Source organism: Choloepus didactylus, chromosome 14 (genome assembly GCF_015220235.1).
Source record: "Choloepus didactylus isolate mChoDid1 chromosome 14, mChoDid1.pri, whole genome shotgun sequence".
NCBI lineage: Eukaryota > Metazoa > Chordata > Mammalia > Pilosa > Megalonychidae > Choloepus > Choloepus didactylus.
The window spans coordinates 18,172,410-18,192,814 of NC_051320.1; the positions used below are offsets into that span (position 1 = coordinate 18,172,410).

The following is a 20,405-nucleotide window of genomic DNA, read 5'->3' on the forward strand; positions in this document are numbered from 1 at the left end:
CCACAACTTGACCATAGTTTCTTCTCAGTCTTCTTTATCACTTGATCCTTTTCTTACTTGGTATGAAATGTCGGCTTTCTTCAAAGTCCAGCCACAGAGCCTCCTCTATTTCCATGCAATCCTTTCTCCTTGACTGATCCCAGCCTTTGGTTCCCATCACCATTTAAATCTAGATGATGCTCAAAATCACAACAGCAAATCAGCCTTCTCCTCTGAGGTCCACACACCATCAAAGAGCTTCTCTGAGATCTCCTTTTGGATGTCTCAAAGAAATCTCAGTACCAGTACATCTAAAACTGAAATCATGACCACCTGCCCCCATTCCCGTCTTCCAGTCTTGCCCCCCTTACCAAAACAGCACTACAGTCCACAGAATTACATAAGCTAGAAACACAGATATGGATCTTGACACCTTGCTTTCTCTCTCCAGCAAAATCCATGCATCAAACCTGCCAATCTCACCTAAACACATCTTAGATTTACCCACTTCTCTCCACATCCACTGCCACCATCACAGTTCAATCTACCATCACCTCTGTCCAACCTCTGCCCACTGAAAACAGCTCTTGCTGAGGTCATCAATGAGGCCCTTACAGTACTGGTCAAATGCACATTCTCGGTGCTCACGTCACCTGGCCTCTCCTCACTTGACTTGGGGAAAGATCAGGTTTGGATGACTGCTGTGACTTAACTGGTCTCTGTATCGACTCTCGTCTCTCCCTAGTCTGTTTGCCGCATGTCAAGCAGACCCAGCTTTACCTGCAGACCCGATAATGCACTAGCATTATCTATTATCTATTTCACCCGAAGGTAAAAGACCAGCGCCTCTGCCCTAGCCCATGGCACGCTGTGCACCTGGCCACCCCCACAATCTCAGCCCACGCTCTCTTCCCACACTCAGCACTCCAGACGCACCTTCCCTCCGCAGAGACTACACACCACTTCCCAGCCACCCTTCCCTTGCTTGGTCAACTGCTCTAACCACTCACCTCAAACTTCAGGAGAGCCTTCTCCAGTCCTGCAAACTAGGTAAGGTCACTTTATTTATACCCTTGTCACACAATGTACTTGTTCTCCACAGAATTTACCATAATTGTAATAGAATACTAAATGGAAATTATTTAATTTCTATACTCCATTAAAATATAAGATCCATGAGAATATGAACCATGTATGAACACACATTAGAATTGCTACAGTGCTATGTATTCTGAACATAAGATACTAAATAAATATTTTGTGTATGAATAAATAATTTAATTAGTTTGTAAGACTGAACTGTAGCTTCCCAGATTTGTCCAGTGTATACCTGCTACATTCTAGGATATTTTTGATGTGGAAAGCTGGTTCTCTGTACAGCTCTAATCAAACCATATGTCTGTCAGGTTCTGGAGTATGGAGAGTTTAATACGGAATATATTCTATTTTCCCAATGAAAAATGGCTTTGTTTTCATCTTTACTTACATGATAGTCACTTGGTTTCCCAAGTCTGTTTCCTAAATTTTCACAAAGCTTTCTTCTAATCATATAGTGACTATTCCTTTGAACTAATAAATCTATTTTGTTTGAAGAAATTTATGTTCTATGGCCAAACTATCTCACCAAATTTTGATGACCTCACAGGTCAAATTTATTACCCTTGGTTAAAAGTTTACAACACATTTATTATGATACTGTGCGTATGAAAAGATATTTATTTTTTTTACATGGCGTCTAATTTTACAATCCCTTCAACTATGATTTTAAAGTTTTCTACATTTAGTGTGCAAATTGCATTCTAAACATGTTCCTTCTAGGATAAAAACACTATAATGACTGGCAAAATTTAGAAAAGTTTCCCAAATTCTACCTATGTATGTAACTTTTAATTTCCAAACCCTATTTTCTTCTCCAAATTCAAGATTGAAAAGAATATCTAATTGCAATTTCAGTGGCCAAGTTCTTTAATTACTTATGTTAAAAAAAAAAAAAAATCAGCCCTTAAAGACTAGGTTTTTTCCAATAGAATCAATCAAAACTCATGAGAAATAGCCACTGTAGGTAGTGATCATGGAAGGGTTTCAAGTTTTAAAATAACACTCTTGATACATCAGCCTATCATGTCTACATGTAGCCATTCCTGATTTTCTTCCATTGAAATCTGCCAACTTTCACAAGACTATATCCTGTATTATTTATATTTGAATTCTGAGTCCTAAAACTGTCTAGTGCCTCTTTATTTGAATCAATCACTGCACATCCCTCCATTCTTCTTGCTTTACACCCAAAGTTGTGTCCAATTGACTCCTTTCCTTCTCTAGTTATCTTTGAAGACATTGAAATAACAATGGTACATCACTGGCTCTATCGCTTCTTAGTCACATGATCTTGAGCAAATTATTTGTATTCTCTGAACTTCACTCCTCTCATCTGGGAAACAGGGAACACATAATCCACTTCATGACAGCCAGTGAAACAGTGTGCAAAGTACTTGGGCACACAGGGGCTAACGGTGCTTAAATTGAATCAGGCACTGCCCATGCCACAAATTTTCCAGAATGGTTTTCCTCATGCTGCCTTTAGACCCGGAATCCTTTTCTTCTGAACTTTCTCATTCATGGTAGATGAGTCATATTTACTGGAGGATGGGACTAATTTGTAGAAACAGCCAGAGCAGTTGAACTCTTATAAAATTAGTTGTTCAAGCAGAAGACAAATTTTAGTCAAGACAGAGATGCGACTATAAAGTAATGAGATAAATTTCCCTGAATAATTTGAAAATGCCTCCTAAGGCAACTTGTAAACACTCTGAGGAATTATTTAAGCACTGGGGAAGTCAATGGAATAGGTAAACAATCTCACTAACTGAATTATTTGATAACTACCATTCATTTGGATGTTTTAAGTTATGATATATATAGCTTAAAACATCATTCTCCATACTTAATAGTCAAAATTTGCTAGATCATAAAACAAGTGGGTTATTTATGGTTAAGCAGCATTTTCAAACCTGGTTCATCATAGTCTTGGTATGTTACATCATCTGCAAAAAAAGAGAATAAAACCAAAAATATGTATGAGTCATTCTGTACAACCGCTTAGCTAAAAATGCAACTTAATCTCAAATACAGAATTCTATTCCTTTAAACACTTATGTCTGTGCACAGTCAGTGATAAGTGTCCCAAAGCAATTAAAGGAAAGGGCAGATAAATTATTTTCATAAAAATTCCTCAAATTAGCATACAAAGAAGTAGCATTAGGCAGTGTGCTGGTTTGGATGTATTATGTCCCCCAAAACACCACTACCTTTGATGCAGTCTTAAGTGGGCAGGAAACGTATTGTTATTGATTGGGTTGCAGGCTTTTGATTGGATGTTTCTGTGTAGATGTGATCACTCAACTGTGGGCAAGATCTTTCATTGGGTAATTTCCATGGAGGTGTGGCCCCGCCCATTCAGCATGGGCCTTGCTTAGTTTACTGGAGCACTATATAAGCTCAGACAGAAGGAGCGAGCTTGCTACAGCCAAGAGGGACACTTTGAAGAATGCACTGGAACTGAGAGAGGACCTTCAGCTTAGTGAGACATTTTGGAGACGGCCTTTGAAAGCAGACTTTTGCTCCAGAGAAGCTAAGAGAGGACAAACACCACAAGAGCAACTAAGAGTGACATTTTTGAGGAGCTGAGGCCTAGAGAGGAATGTCCTGGGAGAAAGCCATTTTCAAACCAGAACTTGGAGCAGACACCAGCCACATGCCTTTCCAGCTAAAAGAGGTTGTCCGGATGCCATTGGCCATCCTCCAGTGAAGGTACCCGATTGCTGATGTGTTACCTTGGACACTTTATGGCCTTCAGACTGTAACTGTGTAACCAAATAAACCCCCTTTATAAAAGCCAATCCATTTCTGGTATTTTGCTTCACAGCAGCATTAGCAAACTAGAACAGGCAGTAACATCCTGGATTTTTCATTGCGACTGCAGTGGTACTTGAGGGAAAATAGGAAAGCCTGAAATTCTTTTTATAGTTTGTTATAAGGCAAAAAGCCACTCTAAAATTACTTCTTTGACACCTTCAAAACAAAAATCACCACATAAACATAGCATTACAACTGAACAACCTCAAGTAACATTTAAAATTTAACAAAAATATTCATCTAATACCTGTTTCCTGGTACAGGCTTTCATCACCTACTGCTGGTTCAATGGAATCTAAAAAGAAAAAAATATAGACCTTTGCCAAACACGAAGAAACCAAAAACTTACCAGACACCATTCTGTAAGATTCATATTTTAATTCTGATCCCCACAGCCTTGTAACACAGATATTATCATTTAATAAAACGTAAGCTGAGCAAAGTTCCAAAAATCCCTCTCCAAGTCACAAAGATGGTTGCCCCATCCAACTCCACATACCACACTGCCGCTTAAACACCCGATATCCCCCCAGCATCCTATCTACAAGGACCAAACTCCCAATCCCCCCTAATTCTTCCATGTAATACTAAACTATTATTCAGAAATTGCTATAAATATTTAGGAAATCAAAAATGATTGAGAATTCTAAAGAAAGTTCTGTGTTGAATCTGAGTGAACAGTTAACCCCAAGCTAAAATGGCCTCGACCACTGCCTCAAACAGAAACAGATACAATGATCTTAATAGTCACATACCTGGATTTTCCTGTTCATACAGTATCTCTTCTGTATCCTGATGATAGTCCTGTGAAGCTATAAATTAGGAAGTAATTAGGAAATTACAACTATGCTTCAATTAAGAAGATTCAAAACTGATATTCAGAACAGGGAAAACAATTTCTAGTAATAATAGAAATGTAAACTCAAATCATAATGAGGTTCAAATTTACATGCATTCATGAAACAAATAAGTACTAACTGCGCTAAGTGCCAAATACAAAGATGAATAAGACAGTCTTATCATTCATAAGTTTATAATCAAACCACAATACAGTGGAGCTATATTCTTATTTAATTTTTGGAAATTCAACTATATTCAACAAAATAAAATTGAAAGAGGGATGGGGAAGGAGAGAGGGAGAGAGAGAGAGAAAGAGAAAGGTGGAGGGAGAGAGAAGGGGAAAAGTCAGGTGAGTCTTCTACCTTTCCACTCCATCGGTACCTGCCGTGGAGTGAACACTGGCGAGGAAGCACGCGCTTCCCAATTCCTCATTTGGATTTGGTACCTGAGTACTCCCTGTGGAGTATATTCTCCCAGAGTGGAGTATAATTCTAGATACATATTTTGTAATACAGGTCCTAAATGCAAGCTAACTGTATCGCATGGTCCTGAGGCATGAAAAGAATGATCTATTCCAACAACGGAAGAAAAGCTGGCCACTGCAGGCTTCCTAGCATGGCCTTATCTTCCAGGGGAGATGTGAAAACAAACAATATTGAGCTTTCAGTAATTTTGCTGCAAAACGTGCAATTGTACTGTATCTTCTGACTTAGCAATCCTACTACTAGGAATTTATCCTCAGGAGCATAGACAGATCACAAAGATAGATAGAAAGCTGATCTTTTACAGGAAAAGATTCAAAGAAGACTAGTACTTAAATCTCACCTGTCTCTTCCACATGGTAACTATCCTCAGTTTCTGAAAAAATAACATTAATATCAATATTACTATTTTCACAAAATGGTATGTGCATATATACTGTACATGTATATTCTGAATCCAAGCTTATCAATGCTTTGTTTGTTTATTTAAATAAACTGACCATATGAGTTATATTAGAAAGCATGCTACAGAGAACATAAATTTTGCACCAAATAAACATTTCTTAAATAACAGTCAAAACTCAGGAATAGATTTGACTGCTGTAAGAGCTTACAATCTACAATGCTTTTATTTTAAAAGCAAATAATAATTAAAATAAACATGACAATATCATTTAGATGTCTGTTAAAACACTCTCTCTTGAGTTAACCATACACTTCATAATTTTTCACATATTCTCTTATATTTGTTCCACTCAACAAGCCAAGGTTGAAAGCCACCAGTGCCTGGGCTAAAGAGAGAGGAGATTTATTCAGAGTAACAGTGACAAAGGCTGAACCAAGGAAAGGTGCTAATTTCTAGTCCCCTTCACATGCTACTATGCTGTTCTATTTTCTAGACAATGCCCTACTGCTTTCTGGAGCAAAAGCATTGTCCAGCGGTGGGAAACACAAGGGGAAAAGAGGGAGACTTCATAAGGTTAGGGAGCTGCAATCATGAGCCTTGCATTCTTATTACAGTTGTTAACTTTTTTAACAGATATACAAACTTTAAACATTTTAATTTTAAAGACTTTGAAAAAGCAACTTTTAAATTCAAACAGATGTATGTTCCAATTAAAGATTAGGTCAGAAAAAAAACAAGATTTCTTCAATACATGAACTTCTTAGAAGTTTCTTCCTACCCCAATGTGTAAATCCTAATCTCAAAAATATAAATTCCTTACATTTCTGATTATTCTGAAATTAGTTGTATAAGCAGCACCTAAGATGCCAAAATGCTGAGCCACTGTCAATCTTGCAGAACCATCCTGGCCAAAGATGAAAGAGAGCCGGAGGTAACAGGCAAATAGGGAAACTTTCATCAGCATCCTACTTAGAAAGCAGAAACACTTTCCCCTCAGAAATCATAACAAATGATTACTGAAGTTCTATAACTAGTCTATAAATGCCTGTTTTCAGTGCATATGCAGCTGAAATCATACACATTTTCAAAAGAATTTGTGTTTGCATTTTTTCACAGAAAATAATGCATTGCATAAACTTCTGTAGGTTGACATGGGAACCAAACGATCACTGATAACATTATTTCTGTTGGAAAGTACATTTCCTGCTCTAAACAGGCATGAATGGAAACAGATCCTTTTATAAATTAGAACTGCTTGCTTAAAAAGTAATTTCTCCAAATATTAAATATTCTGAGAAGTAGATATACTTTACTTTTTCATTACTTTCATTCTTTAAAGTCTTTGCAACCATCTACTAGCTGTCTTGTGCAGGAGGCTACCTCTCCATTCACTTCTGGAATGGGATAATTTCTGCTCAGCTCTGTCTGATTCCCTCTGGCTGTGAGCACAAATGTGCCAGCCCTGACCCATTTATGCACGGCAGGGCATGATGTGAGTCACAGGGGGAAAAAAAAAATAAACAGCCTAGCCACACTTTTGTTCAACCCTGGCTGAACCTTAACATCACCTGGGGAGCCTTTAAAAAGTATCCATTCTTGGGGTCCCATAATGTACACCCCAAGCATTCTGATTCACTTGATCTAGGCTGGGGTATGGGCATTTATTAAAAAAGCTCTCCAGGTGATCTTAATTGCAATCACAGTTGAAAACTATTTGCAGGCCTATCCATTCATCTTCAGTCTTGTTCTTAAGAGACCTCTTAGAGTCCATGACTCCTAGGCTCTGGCCCTTCCTTCCTTCACCAGTGCCATGGATCTGGTCTACTGCCTGCTTCCCAGCTCTGTCTACTCCCCTGAACCTGATTTAGTCTTAGCTAATCCTCAAACCCCGCCAGGCAACATCTGCTTAGATCCTTCGCGGCTTGTGGTGCCAGGATGTTGTCCTAAGACAACTCAACCATTTGCTTCAATGATTGGTATATGGAGGAAAGTAACATTTTATATGGTTAATTTTGTGTCGGTGCCATGTATCAACTATTTCAGTTCAAGCAATGGTTTGTTTTCTTTCATTATTTTTTAGAATTGAAACATGCCTCTTAAACACTGTATCATTAGTACCCATTTTAAGTAAAAAAATTATAATTTATACCTTTATATATTTTAAATAACATTACATGAATCAATAAAGAGTAGAAAACTTGCAGCTTAAAATCTTTCACAAACCTATCAAGGTCTTAAATTACTACTTAAAAGAAAGAGGTGAGAGAACAGATAGCATGAGAACAAAGCATATGTGCTTAACTTAGCAGGGCTTCAGAGAAGAGTGTTTTTCTCACATTTTAAAGCACACATAAATAAAAAACTTTTCATCATCACCGAAATTACTTCTCTGTAAGTCAGCAGTAAATCTGCCTTTCTATAATGCCAATTCAAACATTAAATCAGTTTCTTATGACAACTGGCACCCTAAAAGGGCAATAACACAAAAGTAGTTTACCAAATTATTTCACTTGCTTTCTGGAAGAAATTTGTATTTTCTGAGAATTTCCCTTAAAGTGCTTTGAATCAAAATCAGGATATTTATTCATTTTAAGAAAAATTCATTATATTTGAAGTTTTTAGCTTTGACTTAATTTTTTTTTTAGGTAAAAATTAAATATTGGCGTTAAAGAGATTTAAGGAAAACTTCAATAATTATAAATTTCCTATCATATTTTATGGCTGGAAACCAAAAGAAAATTGTTCTACCTTCATGAAACGTTCCCGCTTCCAGGTTCTCAAATTTGTCATCTTTGTCCCTTCCTGGAAGAAAATCTTCATCTTCCACTCGCTGTTCTCTTGCTGGTTCCTCCTCTTCTCGCGGCAGGTCCTCTCCTTTAACAATGATGATTCAACAAAGTAGCCCTAGTCTGCAGCTGGGGTGCACAGGCAGCGGCTGACCACAGACCTCCGCCACTGCCGCTGGGGACCCCCCTGCCCTCCGCCGTGCCACGGCAGCTGCTGCTGCCACTCTGCCCAGGTGCAGGTCTCCTCCCACCCAGGCAAGAGCTCACTAAGGACTAGGCTTTGTCTACTTTGTTCACTACTGTATTCCCAGCACCTATGCCCATGCACCTAGTTACAGGAAGTGCTCATTAAATATTTGATGAACGAGTGAACAAATCAATTTATGATTATTAATATATTTGCTCTTTACAGAGAAATGGACACCCTACGACCTTTCATTGAGAATTGACATAAAATTCTATGCAACAACTTTAAACGACTATACAAAAGTTCTACAGCAAAGAACAGCTAACCATTCATCTGACATGTGTGCTAGGCCACGGACCTACCTGCATGATACTGTGCAGCTACAGGCTCCTATATTTAGCCTTTAAGTTATGCAAAGATGCCTATTTTCTCCAAGATTAACTATTCTAATATGCTGAGCTGCTCTGCTTCTTTTGTGTTGATGTTGGATATGCTACAGTATTCCACGGCAACAGGGTTTAGCCTGTCATTGTGCTGTAAGAAATCCTCCCAAGAGCACAATGGAAACAGGAGACCCAAGTGGATGCTACTGCAGCTGCCATGGAGATGCAGGATATGAGTCGGAGTCCAAGCTGACAGAACTTGCTGACGGGTTAAGTGTGAGAATGAAGATGACAGAGAAATCAAGGAAAACTCCTAGGTTTTTGGTTTAAGCAACTAAGTGGATGATAAAGTAATCAACCCCAATATAAAAGACTGGGGCAGGACCACATATTTTTCATAGGGAAGGGGGCGTGGGGAGGAGCTGTGAGATGCAGAGGAATCAAGAGTTCTGTTCTAAGTCTGTTTTCAGTCCTTTTAAATCTGAGATGCCCATAAAGCATCCAAATGGAGATGTCAAGTATGCAGTGTTTAGATGAGAGGCACGGTTGCAGATATATCATCAGAAGTCAACAGCAGAGATGTAATATTTAAAGCCAGGGACTACACATGATTTTCTAAGGGCAGAGTCTCATAAAGAAGAGAGCAGATCCAAAAAGCATGGGTGGTAGACTGATTCCTTCTCTTTTGTCCGGCTTCCCACATGTACCTGCCTAAACCTCTACCCCATCTTTCCACTTTCCTCCATCACTACCTTTGGCTACATTTAGTTTGATTAACCTTCTCAACCAGTACAGCCTCCTGCTGTGCACTCTTGACCCTCCACTTGCTTTTTGTGCTACAGACAAGACAATTACTCTTAGAATCAAGTAAAAGTACCCACTGAGCCCTTTCTCTCCTTACTTTCCATCTACCTGTATACGCGTGTCGGCCATGCAGAACCACTCTCAGACCCTCACGGTGAGGGCTCTCTCTGCATCCTCAGCTCTTAACTGGGAAGGGTCATTTGCTCCAGGAAGCCTCTTCTAAGCCCCAAGTCCTGGTAAAGCCCACACATCACCCTGTGCTTCACCACAACAGCATGTACCACATTACACTAAAATCACTTATTTTATTTAGACTGCACCATCTTTGTGTTAGGTTAAAGTTATTTAAAAAAAAAAAAATTAAAAGAGTCAGGAAGGAAAAACCTGGGCTTGCTTATGCAGGCATATCTATGCTCAGGCAAAGTAGGTTTCCTCCCCGAGAAGCAGCCAGTAATGAAAGGCCACTGGCTGCAACAGCTCTAGCTGCCATCAGCAGACACCGCTGGTCAACCCAAGGGAGCCTAGGTGGATTTGCATGAGATACTTGACACTTAACCCTAAGACACCTAACACGGAATAAAGTGTAATGTGAAAGGCTGTTTCACAGGCCTGGTAAAGTTCAATTTGTTTGTTTCTAAGAGAGGCCTATTTTCCCCCTTTAGGACACCTTTGGATCACAGCTTTGGACTGCATCAGGAGGATGAGAAGGCCATAGTCTTCTGCCCCTTCAAAGTCCCTTCATGAGTTACATTTTTGGTGTTAAGTCTTCTGCTTTCATCATGGGACACTTCAAGAAACAGTCTTAAAAGAATCCTAAAACATTGGTCTCTAGAGTATCCTTTAATACTCTTTATACAGAACTTCATATGAGAAATTTTCACGGATGGAAGGAGGGATGTCTTCATATTTCCTGAGTAAGCAGCATGTTTTTTTTCCTCTGTTATATGACTGTCTACTGATTGCCAAGCAGGATGTAAAATCTGAGGGTCTACTATGGCATCTGGATAGCCCTTTACAGCTGGCTCAGCTGTGTGCTGCTGTGTTCTACTTTCTTCCTCCCTGTTCTTTCCCTTTATTCTTGATTTGCCATTTGGCCTCAATTTCTTTCTTCTCATTTATGCCTACCATTTCTTTATTAGATGCACACAATAAGATTCTTCAGAATGAGGTGGGGTATAAATAAAATAAATCTAGTGCTATTTCAGAAATACTTTCCCTCATCACTTTGAATAAAAGTTCAAAAATGAGTCATCACTCAATTAAATTTAAATTTTAAAATAATGTCCAAGTAATTTTATGTAATTAAACATTATTTTTGTAACTCATGACAAAACAGTAGATTGTAATTCATACCATGTTCTGTCGATACTGTTTCATGGAGAAGAGACTGAATGTGTTCTTTTAATTCATCTTCAATGTTCTGGGGTTCTAAAATAATTACAGAACATAACTAAGTAGAAAATATTTTTAACATTGAATTGGATCTCTAACATGAAAATATGACATTCATGTATACACATTAAAATGAATATTTGTTTAATCAACTACACATCTTTTTCTTATCAGTTTACCACTTTTTTTTATGTTGGCAAATATAGTAGATATTTAATGTTTTATTTTGTAAGCAGATGTAAATGTTAACAGACTTGTCCATATTTTTTTAAAAACTAATTTGAGTGCAGCTTTTTCTTTAAAAAATAAAAGCCTCACTCAAAACAAAATGATTACAGTTTCTAATTAACACAACTCATGATAATGACAGAATAAAGAAAGTTTAAAGATTAATAATAACAAACCTATCAACAAATATTAATCCCAGATTAAAGACAGTAACTACCTAAATGGAACTTTTAGGAGCATTTTTCTGCAAAGCATCAACAATACAAATATTCACTTAATAAAATATTAACAAGCAAGAAAGGGCAAAACTGCCACAAAAGGAAGTACAAGAGAAATAAAAATAGAAATGTGAAAGGCAAGGAGATATAGATTAAAATATGTGGTCAACCAGTATCTTCACTGACTCCTCATTGGTCTGGTAACTGGAGATGGCCAAAACTGGATGAAAAACTTCCAGCAGTTGTTAAGAGGCCTGAGTAGAGACCTTACATTATAACTGACACTGTTCATCTTTGTGGAACCCCATCGGGTCAAGTCCACAGACTCAAGTAAATTTAAATCACAAAAGTAAGCAATATTGACAATGACATTCCAACAACACTGGTGCTTATCAGATTATCAGATTTAACTGCAACATCAGACAATGAACGAGAAGTTAAAAAATTACATTGGCACTACTATAAACATTTTAACAAACGTAAGCCATGTACAGTAAATAAAAGTAACGCTAGGCTTGGTATGGTAAGAGCTGTCATAGGAAGTAACACTCGCAACATCGGTTATGCTGAAAAGCCAATCTTCAGCAACAAAAATAGAATAAGTTAATTTGAACTTCTGGCAGGAAAGAAAATTAAATACAATATATACCATGCCAATCACACTACAAAATGGTTTCTAAAGCACAAATAATGCTCTGCATTTTTACAGATGTTTATATCTCATGGATCATTTTTACACACATTCTCGTCTAGTGAGAGAAGAGCTCGCCAGTCTTCACTCCTCCCTCATCGTGTCTCATTATGCCATAAAGCTCCCTAACAGGGTTCCCAGTTTCACAGCTGCAGCCTGTGCTCTTCCCTTTCTGGACAGGGTCGGCAGAGACAGAAGCCAGACTGCAATGGGTTAAAGACTGAATGGAAAAGGAAGTGAAAAAGCAAGTGTAAATTCTTCTTTCAAAAGCCTGGCTGGTACCTGAGGAAAGGGCAGAAAGAAAGACCTGTAGGGGCTGAGGGGATTTTATTTCAATGAGAGACAGGCAACTATGTTTATGTCATAGATGGATGGAGTCAGAGAAGTTAATTAGATAAGAGAAAAGTTGGGAAGCCAATATTTAAACCGAAATAAATATTGAGAAGTGGAGTAGGATATGGGCTGATAAGGAGCCAATGGATTAGGAGAATAATTTATCAGTAATTTGCAAAGAGGAATACATACAAAAAAAACACCAAAAAGTGGAAATCAAATTGCCAGGCTCTTCAGAGTAGACACCAGCTTCTATACAAGGTTTTTAAATTCCAAATTTATTTAGCACAAAGCAAAATTTGAGGTGCAAAATCTGAATACACATTTCAATTATAAAACTAAAAAAAATAAAAAAATAAAAATCACTCCCAGTTTCAGAGTCAGAGTATGATACAGCATTTCTAAAGTTATGGGAGAGAGACAGTCAATTCTCCAGAGATTATGATTTGAAAAAATAAAAAAAAAAGACTGACAAATTGATCTTAAAAGTAAGGAAGGAAAAGCAAATATTATTCCTCAGTACACAGTGATAAAATCAGCCAAAGTTACCATTTGGATCCAGTACTGAAATTGCCAGTAAATACGTGGTGTTATACCTAACACTTCCAATAGGTGGCAGAAGGAAACCAAATTTCTTGAGTACTATGCAAATGAAGCATTTGCAAAAACTAAAAAGTACTTTAAAATAAATGTCATAGCATAAAATCATAGTAATGGACTAAAATTTCATTTACCAACTCATCTTAAAAGTCTCAGGATTTTTCAGCCTATGGATCACAGGTCCACGGGTGACCAGAAAGATCTTTGAAGAGATCTACAAATTTGTGTAGAAGCAAAACAGACTTCACAGACTATCGCGTGGAGGTCTGGGAAGTTTTTTAATGTGGAATGGAGACCTTCATATTATAAAAGATTGGGAACCCACCACATCTATTCTGTTAAATAATGTGTCTGACTATGAGAGAGCGCAGAGTGTCTACTTCTCCTTTCAATGTAAGATGGTACAGTAGTGCTGGAAATGGATGCAAGAAACAGCTTTTAGTTCATAAGGTTCCTAACTGTCACCTCAGACAAGGAACACACTTGTCCTCAGATTCTTGATCTCAAAAATTAGAATTATGGTCCTGGGTAAATACTTTCTAGCAAAAATAATGACTATAAAACCTCAAGGGAAGACGACACATCCTAAAATAACTTGGACAGAGAATAAAAATTTGTACACAGGGCCTCCCTGAGGAGCTGGCTTCCTCACCTGGATTGTTGTTGATGTTTTCACAAACATTGAGGACTGGTGGTTTGATATGCTGAGTCCTCTATCACAGGACTTGCCCTTATGAAGCTCCTCACTGCAAAGGAGAGGCTAAACCTGCTTATAACTGTGCCTAAGAGTCTCCCTCTAAGCACTTCCTCGTTGCTCAGATGTGGCCTCTCTCTCTAAGTCACCTCGGCAAGTGAACTCACTGCCCTCCCCTACATGGGACCCGACTCCCAGGAGTGTAAATCTCCCTGGCAATGCGGGATATGACTCCAGGCGATGAATCTAGACCTGACATCATGGGATTGAGAACATCTTCTTGACCAAAAGGGGGATGCGAAACGAAATGAAATAAAGCTTCAGTGGCTGAGAGATTCCAAATGGAGTCGAGAGGTCACTCTTGTGGGCATTCTTTTGCACTATATAGATAACCCTTTTTAGGTTTTAATGCATTGGAATAGATAGAAGGAAATACCTGAAACTGTCAAACTGCAACCCAGTAGCCTTGATTCTTGAAGACAATATATAACAATGTAACTTACAGTGGGTGACAGTGCGATCATGAAAACCCTGTGGATTGCACTCCCTTTATCCAGGGTATGGATGGATGAGCAGAAAAATGGGGACAAAAAACTAAATGAAAAATAGGGTGGGGGGGTGTTTTGGGTTTTCTTCTTTACTTTTATTTTTTATTCTTATTTTCACTTTTTCTGGTACAAGGGAAATGTTAAAAAAAATAGATTGGGTGATGAATGCACAACTATATTATGGTACAGTGAACACTGGATGATTGTATCATATGTGAACACATCTCAATAAAATTACATTAAAAAAACCCATGGAAATAAATATGGTTGAAAATGAAAAAAAAAAAAAAAAAAACCCTCAGGGGAAGAAAAGCATTGCATTATGCTGTACACAAGGTGACACAAATGACGGAGCGAGGACGGGGGTCAGCGCCAGGCCGGCTTACCTGCGCCCGCGGGGGCCTCCCACTGCTCCGCCGCCTGCAGCCGGGGCTCCTCCGCTGGTGGCGTGGGCTCTGCCGCAGCTCTCTCTTTAAGTCCTGCATTTTTTATTCACACAGTTAACTTAAGCTTTGGGTTTTTGGTTTTTGGTTTTTTGTTGTTGTTGTTTGGGGGGGGGGGGGGTGTGGGGTGGGGATATTAAACCAGGACAAATAATATTCTCAAAACATTTAGTTCCTCCAAGTAATTCAAAGTTACCAATACTAGATGAAAACGCTTATATATTTAAAAATTGAAGTAGGAAAAGAGTTTGCTACTTAACTTCATGTGGGCCTTTAATACCTCTTTACTTAAGCTAATCTTCTTGTTTAAAAAAATAACAAAAGTCTGTTTAAACAAGCCATGACTAAACTTGCCAAAAGAATTCAGTATGAGCTCAAGCTCCTCTCTTGTGCATAAACATCAGAGCAAGTGACTAATTAATTCCCAAGTCCTGAACTCCAGTTGAGCAATAAGACAACGCAGGTGTACTGGAACTTCCAATTCTCTTCTTCTGTGCTGCCTATTTTGATTTATATATAATTATTTGTTCTTCCTGAAAAACTACAAATTGCTAAAGATGAGAAGAAATCACATATACCTTATTATTCAGGCTCTTCTGAAGTTAACACCTAAAAAAAAGTTCCATTTTTTTTTTCTATCTTGAGGCAAATTAGACATCATGGTAAATTAACATGAAAGCTGATTTTAAAGTCAATGCAAGTCTAAAATCCGTCATACTAAGTTTGTTCCTTGATATTTTATATGTGGAACATCAAAAGATATCCTCAATTAAACACAACAATTTAGAAAACTAAAGCTAGATTCAAGAGTCTGATGATTGCATTTACTGACTCCCGGCACTCTTTACCACCTCCTAGAGAATCTTGTCCCAGGAACTTGACCCAAGAGCTGTTACAGGTGGGAGAGCAGCGTGCATGTCAGTAGCCCACAGTGAAAAGGTGACGGTGGAAGCCAGAGGCCTTTTTCTTTTCCTGTGCATCTTTATACCACTCGATGTACATATACTCATGCAGTCTGGAAAACCTCATTTCAATGTCTTTTACTCTTCTCTTTGGATTCTTCATGTTTTTATCATTCCCTTTTCTATACCTCTTTGTTTTTTCCTCATTGATAAAAACTTATTCCCACTTTTCTCTCCTGAGCGGTAAAAAGACACTGACACACACAGGACCCCACCCCATCATTTGTATTTCCTCTCATTTCCCACACTACTTCCATGCAAAACCTAACACTAGTAAAATGTACAGTTGTGTTCTACTAAGTGACTTTTAACTATAAAGCAGTTTCTCAAGGGATAGTACCCAAGTACCCACAGATGTCAACTGTAGTTCAATTTCAGGTGGAGGGTAGGAAAATAAGAACAAAAGCCTATTAAAACAACATATTCCAAATTCAGGGCCAAAAAACACCCCTGCCCTTTCCCATTTAAATGATCCACTCTTATATCCCTCACTGGTTAATGGGGAAGGGATGGAACAATTCATTGCTAAATTCTGCTGAATGAATTGGGTAAACCTTAAGTCTTTAGAATTGGATTTTTATCTATCTTCATATTTTGAGCACCTCAGGTAACTCCTGGAGCACAGAAAGCACTCAATGAACACCTGAAGTGTAGAACACACCTGCCCTTCTACTTGGCAAAGAAGAATCCCTGTAGCTGCCCAAGAGTGGCTAACGGTTGTGGAGGTGGGAAAGCTGACTCGCATCAATTTCTCTACTGCTATTTATCAGACATTTCTGCCTATGCCCAGCATCCTTCATTACAGTGCCACCGACCAACTTTGCCTGGGACCATTCCAGGTTACGTATGTGGTCCTGGTGTAATCCACTCTCCAAAGTATCTCAGTTTGAATGAAAAGTTGCATGGCCATCCTTCACTAATCCCAAGATTTCAAATGGCTCCATTGGTTCAATAAACAAGAGAATATTTTCCCACCAAAGACTTAAGTTGCCTGAAAATCCCATTCTTGTTGGATTTGGGGAAAAGTTTCATTTGAAAAAAAATTCTAATGCTAAAAGTGAAAACTACTAATATATTCATATTCAGACTTACAAGGCCCCTAATATTATAATAGAGAATTAAGAGTTAATGAATGATTACAGTTACTAAATCATTATACAAATTCTTCCTCACTTTCCAGTATGCTGTAATATAGCCCAAAGTATTTACCTGTAACTTCTGAAACTCACTGAACTGTAACCCACATGTATGTTAACCTTTTGAGGTAGCCAGAAGCAAGTATCTGTAACTATTGTAACTCACTGAACTGTAATGATGATGTAACGTAATGTAATGAAATGTAATGATGACAATGCTTTGTTGTATAACTATATAATCTTTATAACTGTAACATCTCATGATAAGTCGCACTGGTCCTGTTTGTATCCCCTTATCCTGTATTACAACCTAGAAGCCTGCTGGCAGCCCCTTACTCAGCAGTCTTGTGATCTAGCTCACAGCCCCTTAATGTTTATTAAGAACAAACCTAAGTCAACCCTCCCTAAGTCCTACCTTATTGTGCCAGACACAGCCAGTTCCAGCTAGAATTGACCAGCCTGACATACGCAGCAGCTTAAAGCTTTACCCTAAAGTAACCTAAAGCTCATTATAATACTAAAAAATCACACCCATCATCATGTTAAGGCCCCCATTTTCTTACATTTGTCCTATGACCAAGTATGTAAACTACCTGCACGTGCTCAACAGTTAGGACTGTCTCTAACTTCATCATCTCGAGCCATTATACTCATCATAAACCTACCTGCCTTCGTAAGAACAGTTTAAAACTCACCAAATCACTGGAGTTCAGGGAGACAGATCTGAGGCTCGTAAGCCTCCTATTCTCCTTACATCGTGTCTTGTAATAAAGCTCTTTCTTTGCAACCCTGGTGACAGATTGGCTTTTATGCGCAATGGGCAGTAAATCCAAAAGAATCACCAACAATCTTTCCTAAGTCAAGTGGGGGTTGGCTCCAAAATTTAAACTGTAAAACATGTGAAAAATATTTATAACAAAGCAAAAGGATGTAACGGGAAAATACTGAGTTTTGTTTTCTGTTCAAATTGGCAGTTGAATTCTGAATATACCTGGTCACAGCTATTTCCAGAGGTGAACTCAGCACAAAATGAAACTATACTGTCAACTCCAAAGAAGCTACGGATTATTTTAATTTCACCTCTTCCTTAGAGACCTATAAACTTCAAATGTTTTAACTGTTCAAAAACATTCGAGAACATTCTTATCCTTTTAATAACCCAGGTGAAAGAATTAGATCAACAAAGCTTTCTTTCTGGTATTTCCAAAAATTTTTTACCATCCAAATTCTTGTTGGTCTATTAATAAGTGTTCCCCAGGAAAAAAGTGGTAAAACCATGTCTAATATAATCTTTGAGGCAAAAAGTAAATAAAAATTTAAATAGGAAAATAAATACATAAGGTCAGTTCACAATACAGGGAAAGGTTTTCAAACTGGATTTATTATGAGGCACAAATGACAAGAATGTAGCACTGAAATAAATGTTAAAATGAACTCATGGAACATTGACGTATCTGTTTTGATGTTCCTGGGGCTGCATGTAACAAAACACCAACTCACAGTGGCTTGAGCAATAAGGAAATTTATTATCCAACTTAACAAGAAGTGCAGCAGCAGGGTGGCTTGATCTAACTGGCTTCATCCTCAGGCCAGGAATCAGAGGGCCTCTGCAGCTGCAACCTTCTCTTTCAGACAAGTTGATGTCCAGAAGCAAAGGGACCACCTCTTGCTTTCCTTCTCTTGGGCTGGAGGAAATCCTTCCAAGAAGCTCCCAGAGGTGAAGTTTCCTTTCAGTTTTAATAGTCAGAATCAGGACCCTCATTCCTAAACCAACCACTGGCAAGTGGAACAAAGTGACCACAACTGCCTTCAAGTATTATCTAAAGTTGAATGGGAATGTTGAGAGTTAACCATAATAGCCACTATAAATTTGGAAAATAAATTAATTCCCTTAAAGCATGCCCTGTTTTCAATTCCTTAAGCTCATTAGAAAAATTTTTAAATGTTTGCATTTAATAAATATGTATCTGTTCCTGCAGTTTTAATTAAAAAGAAGTTATAAAAAGTAAATGAAATCAGCAGTTGAAATCAACCATTCATAGCAAACTTGATACCTTAGCCCAGGATTAGTTTACTGTATTCACTGTTGCCCAACTAAACTGGATGATAATCAGAAAGAATAAATGTATTTTCTTCCCATAAAGATACAACAGATGGTATAGCTGTAAACTTACTGAATTGTATAGTGCATTTATTCATTCAACAAGTATTTATTTAGCGCCTATTAAATACCAGGCATTGTCGTAGGTCTCGGAAATACATCAACAAACAAACACACAAAAATCCCTACCTTCATGGGGAGGGAACAAGCAAAAAAATAAGAAACATGTAAAATATATAGTATGTTGGATGGGACAAACTAAAGCAGGGATGCTATGCAGGGCAGGCAATGCCTGGGCCTCGGGGGAGGGGAAAGGGGGTGTGCTGGTGGGGAAGAGCTCCAGGTAACGGGCAGTACAGAGATCCTCTGCGGGGAAGCAGGAGCATGCCACTGGGGCCAGGAGGAGCCAGGGGCCGGGGCGGCTGGAGGGCGGTGGGCAAGGGCACATGTGACCACAAAAGTCCCAGGAGATGGGTCACGGAGGCTTTTGGGTGAAAACCAGAGAATCACATTTCGTAAGAATTACAGACAAACTGCTTCCCCAACAATATAAAAATAATCTGTGAAAACAAGAATTATAAATAGTACTTTGCTAGGTAGGATTTCATATATTTAGCAACAGTGAACAAGAGCTAAGAATTTTTTTTTTAATTAGTTTAGCAAACTGTGGATGACTAATTCAATGGTGTAAAGACTGAAAATTGTGTTCTTACCTATGCAAGTTACTCCAGCTGCTGCTACTCACGAAGGGTTAGTGCTCAGGGCTGCTACAGCTTTAAAAGCAAATCATCTAACAGGGTAAATCAACAAACCCCGAGAATAACCCTAGTAAGTACATGAAAGTTGAGAAATATTCTGGGAAATCAATAAACCAGGAAAGTGTGCACAGTAATTGACCGTGCTAATCCTTATTGCTATTCCTCCTCATAGATTCAGCAAATACAGGTCTTAGCAGGAACATCAGTGGCAATCTCAGAACTTATCAAAATGTTTAAGACTACCAGGAACTAAAAAGAGCAGCCCATGACACACAATTAGAGCCATTCCAGATTCAAAGCATCGTCACATAAGCCAGGATGGACAGGAGAGTTCAGAGAGAGGATGACCTAAATCACAGAAGAAATAAGTGCTGCCAGAAAAGGTTCCTAATAGCCTGATTTCAGGACCAATGAAAGGATTCCACGAAGATTAGAATGGAGTGGACTTACTTTATTCAACATTTTGCAAAATAAAGTTCCAAGATGTGCAAAATGGCATAGTGTGTAGGAGCTCAGACA

General features: G+C 38.3%; 1 protein-coding gene across 1 annotated transcript in view; it reads right to left on the reverse strand.

Moving 5' to 3' along the window:
* ASPH (aspartate beta-hydroxylase) overlaps positions 1-20,405 on the reverse strand; it is a 234,941-nt gene that overhangs the window by 128,929 nt on the left and 85,607 nt on the right. Inside the window, exons 4-10 of the mRNA XM_037803594.1 lie at positions 14,873-14,965; positions 11,136-11,210; positions 8,371-8,496; positions 5,560-5,592; positions 4,650-4,706; positions 4,142-4,189; positions 2,991-3,023 (exon numbers count right to left, since the gene is read on the reverse strand). Coding sequence (XP_037659522.1) covers positions 2,991-3,023; positions 4,142-4,189; positions 4,650-4,706; positions 5,560-5,592; positions 8,371-8,496; positions 11,136-11,210; positions 14,873-14,965 — 465 coding nt within the window. The remainder of the gene's footprint in view (positions 1-2,990; positions 3,024-4,141; positions 4,190-4,649; positions 4,707-5,559; positions 5,593-8,370; positions 8,497-11,135; positions 11,211-14,872; positions 14,966-20,405) is intronic.